This window comes from Magallana gigas, chromosome 2, assembly GCF_963853765.1.
Source record: "Magallana gigas chromosome 2, xbMagGiga1.1, whole genome shotgun sequence".
Taxonomy (NCBI): Eukaryota; Metazoa; Mollusca; class Bivalvia; order Ostreida; family Ostreidae; genus Magallana; species Magallana gigas.
This window is the reverse complement of record NC_088854.1, coordinates 31,281,663-31,294,007: the sequence shown is the minus strand read 5'-3', so window position 1 is coordinate 31,294,007 and position 12,345 is coordinate 31,281,663. Positions and strand designations below refer to the sequence as shown.

Below are 12,345 nucleotides of genomic sequence, written 5' to 3'. Positions count from 1 at the left end.
TTTGCAATATGCGTTCATTAATTGTTATTAACTCCTCTTTTTTTCAAGGCTATGTAACTTTCAGATATAGTTATTATATGCATATTTTAAAAAATGCTATTCAAAGAACATATAATTCATGTACCATAGTTAAATAATTTTCTTTATTTTAATGCTTGTATATTTGTATCCATTTAATTACTTGCTCCATTGATTAATTAACAGTTTCAGGTTTCATTTGTCAACTTGTAATAAAGTGCTTTGTTGTATTTAAGATACAATGAACCTGCAGTAATGTTAAGAAATTAAATAATACTTTACCTGCTCATTTATGTACACTATTTATTTGTACCATTAAATTTGAAGTGACATCTTGATAAAACCATTGAAAAATGATTTTTTTTTTTTTTTTTTATTTCTTGTGGTTTATAATTAGTAGGCTCCAGCCTAGTTTATACTTGTTTAAATTGAGTAGCTATTACCGGTAAATTCATACCTATAATAATTGGATTACAATGGAGGTGTAATGAATGTGAAGGGTGAACTTACATGTGTTAGTATGTGTATTAAAGACACAGTGGTGTTGGAAGCAAATTGAAAGAGGGGGTAGACTTATCAGATCTCTTGATAAGCAAAACAGGATAATGGTTATTTTGAATTTGCAAAAAAATGGGGGGGGGGGGCTAAACTCCTCTTAGCCCCCCAGGTTCAGACACCCATGAAAGATGGGAAAATCAGAATATGTAGAAGCTTTTGCCTAAGCTGTGTTCAGCTTAAAAACACTAAATCCCTGTAAGGAAGCTGTTCATCCAGCACCAAGCATGGTGAATCATATTAAGTTCATTCCATGAATGCTCATGAAAAACAATTTTATTGAAAATTCATGTTGGTATGCATAAACAAATCTTTTTCTGAAAAATAATGTGAACAAGTTCTCTGATGAAAATGTTCAAGTAAGAAAGATTCCACAAGAGTTTAACTTCTTCAATTGATTCATGTACATAAATAAGTAGTTGCATGTAGTTAGTTCAATTTGGAATCCTTGCATGCTGTCTGTGTGATAATCAATTGAGATTGAAGTTCAACTCCAAACAAAATGATATCGATATCTGAATATAAAACTATTGGAGGATTATTTGTTAGTCAAAGCCTGATGAAGGGGTTGCTGACAGAGCTGATCTTTGTAGACGGTTTGCAACAAAGTTTGTGGTGTCAATGAATCGGTCTACACAGTTCTTAATGCACTGTTCCACAGAGGACCCTAACTTGTTTCCTGGAGAAGTGACACAGAAATCAAAGCATTCTTCTGTCAGTTCATTAACTGTTGCCTGGAATTTCTGCTTCTGTTGCTCACTCTGTAAGGATAAAACAAATGAAAATGTTATTAACGGTATGATATATACCTAAATTATCATACATGGGTATTTTAATTATGACTTTATAATCTAGGTAGCAATTTGGCTTTGCTTTGATATTTGGATTGCCGCCTTGAACACCAAATTATGAAGAACTGTCCCGATGGAGATTTGTTAAAGGCGTCAGTCCAAATATCAAGTCTAGCCAAATCTCTACCGAGGCTATAAATACATTTGTATATCATAATATTATAATTAAAGAGATGTACATTGATTATTTCACATTTTCCTTATTATATTGTGTCTTTAAATGCCTTGAAATGTGGACCTTCGAAGAGGGGGTTCATGCTTTGACCAAAAAGCATCACATACTACAGGTTGTGCAACAAAATTGCTTAATTTATATGTGTAGAGGGAGTTCATAAATATTGAAGAACTAATAGGGACATTTTTCCATATGATAATAATAAACGTATATTGTCATCTATTAGTCTCTTAGTAAAGAAGAACGGCATGAAGACTAAAGCTAGGGTGTCCATTTCTTCAACAGCTGTCCAAGAGAATATGTCACCCTAAACAAATTAACTCAAAATTGATTCTTGTGCGATGTTTTTCTCAGAAGGGCTCCCAGAGTCAATGCTTAAGGATCCCCTTGCTCTAGCGTCACAAAATTCTGTGGGCTCTGTGTTGTAGATCTTGATAAATCTTTCTAAGACAAACACTGCAAGTTTCTTTGGAATCAAGTGTATTTAAAGAACAAGTAGTAAATGTACATCCAATGTCATTTCACTCTGCTCTCTTGCCTCTGACTTTCTCCTTCTGGCTCTCCCTTCTCACATTCGTTCTCTCTCCTTTTATACTTTGCCCGGAAACCTATTATAACACTGTTAGGGCATTAAGGCACTGTTAGATCAGCAGCAGGCTCCAGTATTAGGGCCTGCTGCACTATTAGGACACTATAATTAGGGCAACAAGATTAGGACTCCTATGAATTATAGAATAAATTTTGTATTTGAACTTGGTTTTTGAAATTTCAGTGTCCGATTCGATTCTGTTAACATAACCATGATAACAGTAGGTATACGTATGAATTAAAGTAAATTCGAACTGCATGCACATGCTAGCGAAAAGATAAGTTTCAGTGATTAGAAACACTCGATATTATTTTACCTGTATAAACTGCTGCAAAATGGGATCTTGCGACATATTTCTACTTCTTTTCTTATTAATTTTTATACCAAAGAACGAAAAAAATTGCAAGGTACCACCAGAGGTACTAAGTTAATTCGTTCAAATAATATTCGACATTGGAAATTTTTTTTAAACTTCATAAAAAAATCAATGCATGGCAAATAATTTTTTTTTTCATGGAATCGGAGTAATGTCTTTTTTTTTTTTATTAGTATTCAAACATTCTCAATTCTTCAATTCTTTTGGTTTTGTATTTATTTTATATTTTCATTTTTTTTTTGGGGGGGGGGGGTGATCATCACAGTCATACGTGCATATGATGGGTGCCTTGGTGAACGTGATTGTAATTTATTTTCATCACTTTTTTGTCATTAAAATAATGCAATCATAACAGATGGTGAAAAGTCAAACTTCAGCCGGAATGCTATCTACTGAACGCGTACTCAGTATATCATTAACTGACAGTCAGCCACACACCTGCTAACACCGTGACATTAGACACCCCCCCCCCCCTCCGTAGAATTAACGAGAAGAATTCTACGAGTAAAGGAAAAGTCGTGTTCCTGCAGGGAATGACAGTGGACTTTTTTTGTGCGCAAAATGTAATAGGTGGTGAAAATTCAAGTCTCAACCGGACTCGAACCCACGGCCTCTGGCATACTGCGCCAACGCCTTGACCATTCTTCTTCCCATTATGTAGTAAACTCAGCTTTGAGTGTCATGACTCAAGTGAAACACTCAATTACCGGAATATTGAGATCCGTATATTGATTGAAAACTTTTGTACCCGCTGACAAATACATAAACTGATAAAGTATGGCCTATCTACCATCGAAGTACAATTAAGTGTTTAAATACAGAAAAAAGTAAAACTTATCGAAACTTCGAATTCTTTATTGACACATGCATGTCCTCTCATTTAACATCTTGTAAAACATTTGTCTAGTACCTTCTATTTCATATTTAAAACATACTCTTCTTAAAAAGACCATTTCTAATGCTGAAAAATACGTCAGAAAAGGGTTACCGTATTTTTTCCAGGTGAAACGAAAGTAGGATGCAAGTGAGGGAAGTACGACATGTTAATGATCTACAATGTCCACGGAGAATAGGAAATCTACGTCTTCCCGACTAATTGTGGCTGCTATAGATTTTGGAACAACATATTCAGGATATGCGTATTCATTCAAGTCAAACTGGGCAAAGGTTTTTATGAACAAGTGGGAAGGTGGTCAATTGACGTCCCATAAAGCCCCAACAGCTCTTCTGTTAAATCCAGACAAATCGTTCAATTCATTTGGATATCAGGCGGAGAAAACATACGCAGAAATAGCTGAAAACGACGATGATGAGGGTCGATCGTGCAAGGAATACTATTTTTTCCATCGATTTAAAATGATGTTAAAATCAAGTTTAACCAAGGTTTGTAGAAATATTGTGGTGGTGTAATATTGTGTAATAGTGTGTATATTATGTGTATAATAATATAGGGTTGAACCGGTGGTGTAAAGCAGCTCTTCCCCCCATAGTGCCCCTCCCCCTCCCCGGAAAACTGACTAATAATATTCCCTCATGTATAATTCGCGCAATGTTCTGTTTAAAGGACAAACAAATAAAAAATGAAATTCATCTTCAACACTAGTTCCTCAGTGTGGAAAAACCTATTTTCTCTATTTGTATTATTAGAACCATTTTAACAAGAGCTTGGACTTTGGATAGTTGAGTCAAACGGCAATGTGACGTAGGCCTGTCTATTTCATTGTAGGCCACTCAGCCATGGCTCTTTGAAATCAACAGGATTTGTCTGACTTTTTTAGCGAAGACTACGCAATCGGTGTATATTTCGCTTGGAACCAGCGTCATTATAACTTGTTTTGGCGCAAGAAAAAGACATCGTTAGTCGTTACATCCTACTGAAAGTCCAAGGTCTTGTTAAAACGGTTCTTTGTCTACCAGTTTCAATAGCCAGGCGATATGACGATGGTCGTAATTTTGTTATATACATGTTTTTTTGCAATTTATTTGGAATAGATTTTCTTAATCAGTATTGAAGATGTTTACCATCGATTAGATATTTATAAAAAGAACATTGTTTTTTCAATTTTCAACATTTTTTCACTTAGAAAAAAATACATAGGGTACATGTATGCAATACCGTTTGTTGCAGAGAGTTCACAGAGAGACAAAGTGCAACGCCGAAAATGGACGGGAGGTAAAGGCAATGGATGTTTTCACCTATAGTATACGATATTTAAAGGATCATCTTTTAGCTGAGATATTTAGGAGTCATTTGGGTGATGAAGTGAAAGTCACTGACATAAGCTTTGTTTTAACCGTTCCAGCAATATGGGACGACACAGCAAAAATGTTTATGCGCGAAGCTGCTATAGCGGTAAGTTTCGAATTTATTTTCGAAGTAATGAATTCTAACCTCTGTATCTCTCTTGTAACTTGACTTCTTACATTCAAAATTTGGTCAATAGTTAAAAAAGCGCCAGTAAACCATTTTATACATTAAAATTAAAAAAAAATGAAACTTTTATCTAAAATCGTGTCTAAGTCCATTTAAGCACTGAGTGCTCATTTTTGGATGTCTTCGGTCCTGTAACACACCAAGCGGTGCAGACAAATTGAATACCGCGCGATTAAGAATTTGTCTGCACCGCTTGGTGTGTTACAGGACCGACCACATTCAAATGGCATTCAATTCATATGAAATTGTGTATTGTCGCTGATAAGCCACAATATACGTTCTCAGTCGAGGATATGTAACATACATCGAACAACCATATGTTTCATATAATTTTACAAAAATGATTATGCTTCAAACACGTGAAGACGTTTATATTTGTGTTCATGGCGCATGAATTAGCATCTAGTGTATTCATTTAAGCATTGAATGCTTATTTTGGGATGTCGTCGGTCCTATGACACACCAATGCGGTGCAGACAAATTGAATACAGCGCGTTAGCGTGGTATGATAATTTGTTTGCACCGCTTGATGTGTCAATGGACCGACAGCATCCAAAGATGAGCATTCGATGCTTATAGTTACATTCATACTGATGTTTTGTGTGAGAAATATATGTGTATCGTCGCTGTAAAGCCATTATATACACTCTCAGGCAGAGATATGAAACGTACACATATACATGGAAAGGCCATATTAACTTTAATTTAGTACGCTTTCATAGCTAAAAATATAGTGCCAGAAACTTTGTAGAGAAAAGTCTTTTTAATTAAGGTGTAGATATAATTAAATGATTATTTTTCAGAAGAACATATCGAATTGGTTATGTTAGGTTGAACCAGGGACGTATATACTAACGGTTAGTATATACGTCCCTGGTTGAATGTTTCATTTAAGCTTACAAAAATAAATATACTCAAAAGTCAAAACACGTGGAGACATTTATATTTGTGCGCATGGCGCATGAATTAGCAAAGTGAATTCATAGAAAATTGAACGTCGCAGATTTCCAATGCAAACATAAGGGGAAATATCATTGAACGTAAATATAGGAAATTGAATTGCAGATTTCCAAACACAAGGGGATATTTACACTGAAGTTCTGGTCTGGGTAGGATCGAGCAATTTTTGACAGTTTTGCCCCTTGGACTTCTATAATCCATATATTTGCACTCTTCGCAGAAATGAAATTTGGTATGCAAATTTATCATATCTAGGAACCAATAATTGTATACCATGCATACTGCCCATAATGTAAATGTTTCAGGAAGGGGGCAGAAGTGTTTCACAAACATCTTTTGCTATTGTTTACAGTGCTTTAGTGATCAATCAAAATTTAGTCGTAGAGTTATAAGCAAGATACAGAGGTCACAATTCTTTGTTATGTAATCAAGGCGTGTCATGTTTTTGTTTACATTGGTTTAATATACCATGTCCGGTAAAAGTTCTTTTTTAAGCAGTTTTTTTTTCTCCCTACGAATTCGTTTTGAACATAAACGAACAGATCCTAGCGTTTGTCACAGTCATTTTAGGTCTAAAGCTTTAATTGTTTTAACATTCAAAACGACCAGAGCTTTGTTCAACATAACAAAGAATTCAGTTATAGGACAATATCTATCAAAAATAATGATTCACTGCTTAAATAAAAAATCAATCAAAAACTGCAAATCAGAAGAACTCTATGAATAATTTTTGTTTAACGAGACCATTTTTTAAAATTTTGAATTCTTGATTTTTCATAAAGGCGGGGATACCCGACAATCAGCTTGATATAGCTCTAGAGCCTGAAGCAGCCTCGATTTACTGTCATTTAATGAATTTAGATGAAATCCAGGAAAACAACAGAACAGACAGCTTTACAAGAAAGTCAGGTGTGAAATATATGGTGGTGGACCTCGGAGGTAAATGTTTATACCAATACTAGTATTATTCACTGACTCGTTCTGCAAAAGTAAATTAATTTCAACATGGTTTTTTTTTTTTAACATTGTCTTGAGATACCAGAAATGAACCCACTATTCCTGTCAACAGTTAGGGATACGTTGTATAAATACACACACAAACTTGTATATGACGACATTAAAAAATCATACAGTCTGTTTGGTAAATGTATTATATGTCATATGAATATGTTTAAACGAAACAACATGGCAAATAACCATAAGTAAAGGATGCTTGTATCCGCAAATATGTTTTAAAAAAATTTAACATACAAATATGTTATCGGAAGCTCAATGAATGTACGAAACTTTGACAAGAAAATTCATGGGGTCGTTTTACAAAACTATCTTATGACCAAGATCTGTTTTAAGACCAACATTTGACATCAGATCTCATCATAGCTATTTCATAAAACTGTCTTATCTTAATTGATTAATGATTATCTTAGAATATGTCGATCTTAAATACACTGTAACTTAAATTATTGTCCTCCGGTACAAACATTTGATATAGAGAAAAATCTTTCTGATGATAACATTTCTGACATCTCAGTAATTTTATAGGTTAAAGTTGCTTGCGGATTGTCATAAAAAAGGTTTTTGCATTAAAACAAAATTATAAAAAAAAATGCGGCTTATACATTGGCTAGCCAATTTAATGATCTCTTGTACCGACTGCAATTAAAATATATTAATACTTAAAGTATAGTTTTATTTTAAAAGTTAAACAAACGCCGAGTAAAAATTTTTTAAAAAATTTATGAAAAATGTTTTTTTTTTCATTTACTAAAACGACCACATTTGAAAACGCCTATGGCAAGTAAAGATATGGTAAGAAAAATGTTTTAATCGGTTTTTTAGGCGGCACAGCAGATATAACAGTACATCAACTACAAGAGAACAATACTTTAGCAGAAATTGTTCCAGCCAGTGGTGGAGAATGGGGTGGAACCAATATTGATAAAGCTTATAGACAGTTCTTGGAGGATATCTTTGGAGAAAATGTGCTAAAAATATTCAAAACTGATCCAGTTAATGCCGTAGACTATTTTGAATTCTGGCAAAACTTTGAAGTCAAAAAGAGAGAACCTTTAAGATCCAAGACCAAGACCACCGATAAAATACGTTTAAATATTCCAGTTGTAATAATTGAAATAGCAAAAAATCAAATGCAGATAAAGGGAAAGAACTTTGAAGTGTTGAAAACGTGTTTAGGAGAATCAAAATATCGTGAAACGGGTATATGTTGTGAAGTAGGGAGGCTGGTTTTGCCCAGTCCAAGTTTTGAAAATTTTTTTAGTCCCACAACAAATGAACTCATCGATCATTTGTCAAAAATGTTTACAGATAAACTCGTTTCAGATGTTAAAACAATGTTGTTTGTTGGGGGCTTTTCTGAATGCGAGTTAGTGCGAGAGCGACTCAAGCGCCAATTTGGAAACACCAAACGTTTAGTGTTTCCATGTGAAGCAAGCCTTGCAGTCTTAAAAGGAGCTGTGTATTTTGGTCACTGCAAAGACATGATATCGCGCCGAGTTGCAAGATTTACTTACGGGATCCAAATTTGGCCAAAATTTGACAAATCCAAATATTCTTCAGACAGAAAGAAAATGGTGAATGGAGAAGAAAGATGTCGCGACGTATTCTTGAAAATTGTTACCAAAGGAGATCCAATCGCACCAGGTTCTAAAAAGTCTCAAATTTTTAAACCACTCGAACAAAGCGAAAATGTGCTGGAGTGTGGCGTTTTCGTATCAAATCAGAAAGATCCAAAGTACGTTGATGACCCAGGTTGTGTAAAATTGGGGACTCTTGCAGTCCCACTAACAAAATACGAACGTCAGACAAACGCAGAAATCGAGGAATCGATCATTTTCGGTGAGACATATATCAAGGTAACTGCGTATAATTGTAGAACGAACGAGGAACACGAAAGCATTTTTGATCTTCTCTCCCCAGAAATTCACCTGCCAATCAATCGCATTGAACTTCGATAGTCTGTACGTGGTTAGCTCCAGGAAAATTTTAAACATAACTTTTATTACCTCTATAAATACTAATTCTTGCTTCTTGTTTCTAAAGGCCATCATCTATACTTGTTGTTCATTTAGATATATTTATTCCAAACTATAAATCCTTGTAAAATAAGACATTACCTCAAATCTCAAATTGACGGTTTGCTCATGTAAAATCTCGAGTGAGAGACGTTGCGTTCTATAAACATTGTATCATCATACGCTGACATTTTATGCATGAAAGAAACCAGGTGCTATTATTGGATCAACATTTTATGTTTTACAACCTAAGGACTGCATCTGCATCACCTCTCTCGTGGTTTGTAGCGGATGGATGATGAAAACACTTTATTTAGTGTAATCTTTTGAAAAAGTTAACGAAGATAGAATAACATGGTACATGCATGATATTATAAAATATATTGATATACAATTTATCATATAATACAAAATTGAATCAAATCATTTAATATGATATTAATTTATGATTTGATACAATAAATGTTATAGTCTGTCCAAAGATATTTATGCTGCACATTTGGACGATTTTTAATAAAAACTAGACTTTGACCCGTGCGTGCACGGGTTGACATTGCATATCAGACATTTACGAAATAGGTACATCGACACACCTTATTATTGACATTTACATAACAAGGCTATAAGCCTACAATAATGCTTTTAATTTCACTACACTTTCATTAGTTTGAATAATCTAACTGTGTCTCGGTAAAGGCCCTCACCACAGTTAGAATGCCTCCCTTATACCCGTAATTTAGCGGAAAATTGCAGAATCGCTCCGGAACGATTTTGGAGAAAGTTAATGAAGTTGCCTTAAAAAATAACAGTCAAATTCATCACAACAAACCTTTTTGAGACTGCAAATACCTTTCAGCTAAAAATTTTAATCCATAGAATGGAAGAATCCAACACCTTTTCACGAACATACTCGTATTTTCTTTGTAAAACTGCGTCCGTAGGACATTATTTATTTTTACGATAAGACATATTCTATCTTCACTCTCCTACCAAATATAATGTAACTTTTTTGCATGTAATCAAATATTTTTTGTCATCACGAAGACAAAAGTAGGTACTTCGTTGAAATGTATATTTGTTGTTTTATACTTTCTCTCATAAGAAATCATTAATATATATGAACAGAATATATAGCAAAAGTCCAATGGAAATTTACCCGTATTTGTATTATTATTTTTGAGTTTTATTCATACAGATGTGATATTGTGGAAACATAAACAAAAGATCCCGCAAGCATGAATGTATTGCGCAAGCGCAAGATTGTAAAATTCAAAAAATCCAGGTGAATTCCGGGATTTTTCGAGGAATATTCGTTGATTATTAATTAGCGAAGCTTAACTGATAAAAAATAAAAACAAATTGGTAATCTTCAAGTACCAACGATGTTTAAAATATATAAAACAAAAGACAGTATTCTTTCGATTTCTCGGTATTAAAGATAAAACATTCGAGTCTATTATTTTAATATAGTACTATAGATACACTTACCTGTGAACGAAGTGCAATTGAAATAGTTGAAAGGGATATTTTCCAAGATAATTTCATTGACACATTATCATCTTTCACTCGGAAAAAATTCACAGGAACGAAAACAGATTCCCTACGGAGATTTATAATGGGGAATGTTTACATCTTTTCTCCATTCGGAATACACCCGGAATACATCGCGCAATATTTCAACGTTATCATCGGGGCTTGCTGCAATACAAAATCTCCGTAGACATCACATTTTTTAGCATTGTATTGAAACCTGATAAGCTAACAGGGGCGTTTTGATTGAGAAATCTTGGAAATTTTTCATACTTTTGAATGAACATCGTTTGAATCCTGATGTATTTATAAATATCAAGCAATTAAGCCAAATGTGAATCCAGAATATCTTGGGACAGAGTATAAATGATATATATTAAATCATATGCTATGACGGGAAATCTAAGTCTGTTGTATGATGATCATACAATTCTGATATTTCCTATCTATTGTGATATTTAGAGTTCAACATTTGTACAGTTTTCTGATTTAACTAATTAACTGACATTTAATTAATTAACATCGGCTTATTTACATGGCAATATCAAAAGAAGAAAATGTTTATAAAATAAATACCCATATTTCTTGAATTATGACTTTTTGTGACAACTTTTATTTTAAAAAAGTTCTATGAAAACATTTACTAACATTAATGGAATAAAAACTGGAGTATATCTAAGAATATATACATTTTCGGTGTCTTTGTCTGTAATAACACTACGAATCGTTTTTGTGCTATACAGGGCAATAAATTCATATTAATATAAGTAATAAGGAACCAATCTGTGAATATTATAAGAAGATAATATCGGCCGGGGCGTAATCCAATCTATCATAAAGTCCTTCGGGCTTTATTGGACTTGACCGTGCCCGACCAAAATTATCACCTCATGCTATAATGCTATATGAACGTGCAATTTATACATAAGTTAATGACATGAAAATTGTATGGAACTGAAAGGTGTTGTACTTGTGGATTGCATTTCAGTAGTTTGACGCCAACTGACGTAATAATAGAAATATGAAATGATGCTCCATAAATCCAATTCATGCAAAGTAAAAATAGCGGTATCTTTTAAAAAAAAACTTCAAAATCGTATGATTTTTGGGAGTTGAATTTAATCAACTCTCCTATGCAGTTACTCAGGCAAACCGAAAGTGAAACAGTGTTTGGACCTAAGCACAAATTAACACCGCTGACAACGTTTAGTTCTAATCAATAAATTCGATGTAATGAGTTCTTAAGCATTGTTCTTCAAGGAAACTTATTTATAGATACCTTGTAAATAGTCAGACTTTAAATGGTACGAACAATTTAGATATTTTTTGAAGTCGTACATTTTATGTATTCCTACGCCGAGTTCAATATAGTCTCGTTCAACTAGACGTTCGGCTGTCGCCGTAAATCTCCGACAAGCATAAAGTCTCTCTTGCTTGTCGGAGATTAACGGATACAGCTGAGAGTCTGGTTGAACGAGAGTAGAGTTCAATTTTGCTTGGATCCATACAATTTCTCATAACTATTTCCATAACTAATACATAGTTTGATGGAATAATTCTTTGAATATTACACAACATGATTGATATTGGATTTTCACGAAATTCTTGTAGGATTCATATGTGCGTAATTCAAATACTTATAGGAATTTACTTGCCATGCTAAATAACATATCGTTGATTTTAAAATAAATAACAATCGATAAAATCAACTCCCGTCAGTACTTCAGTACTTTGATTTGAATACTTATTATCAGTTGGTAGTCATTTAATAAAACATATGTCATCCTACAAAGAACACAATTATTTTGCAGTAAATGACTTTGTC

At 33.7% G+C, this 12,345-nt stretch overlaps 1 protein-coding gene across 1 annotated transcript; it reads left to right on the top strand.

Moving 5' to 3' along the window:
* Positions 1 to 3,559: 3,559 nt before the first annotated feature.
* Positions 3,560 to 11,111, top strand: LOC105331147 (heat shock 70 kDa protein 12A-like). The gene is made up of 4 exons (XM_034446336.2): positions 3,560 to 3,947; positions 4,693 to 4,917; positions 6,741 to 6,897; positions 7,798 to 11,111. Exons 1-4 carry the CDS (start codon positions 3,621 to 3,623, stop codon positions 8,931 to 8,933), a joined length of 1,845 nt encoding a protein of 614 aa, XP_034302227.2. The 5' UTR covers positions 3,560 to 3,620; the 3' UTR covers positions 8,934 to 11,111.
* Positions 11,112 to 12,345: the final 1,234 nt, after the last annotated feature.

Bases quoted from the DNA above. Each gene is read 5' to 3' on its own strand.
- LOC105331147 (XM_034446336.2), top strand. From the start codon at position 3,621: ATGTCCACGGAGAATAGGAAATCTACGTCTTCCCGACTAATTGTGGCT. The intron at 3,948-4,692 runs GTTTGTAGAAAT...CGTTTGTTGCAG, and splicing joins TAAAATCAAGTTTAACCAAG to AGAGTTCACAGAGAGACAAA. The intron at 6,898-7,797 runs GTAAATGTTTAT...TCGGTTTTTTAG, and splicing joins TATGGTGGTGGACCTCGGAG to GCGGCACAGCAGATATAACA.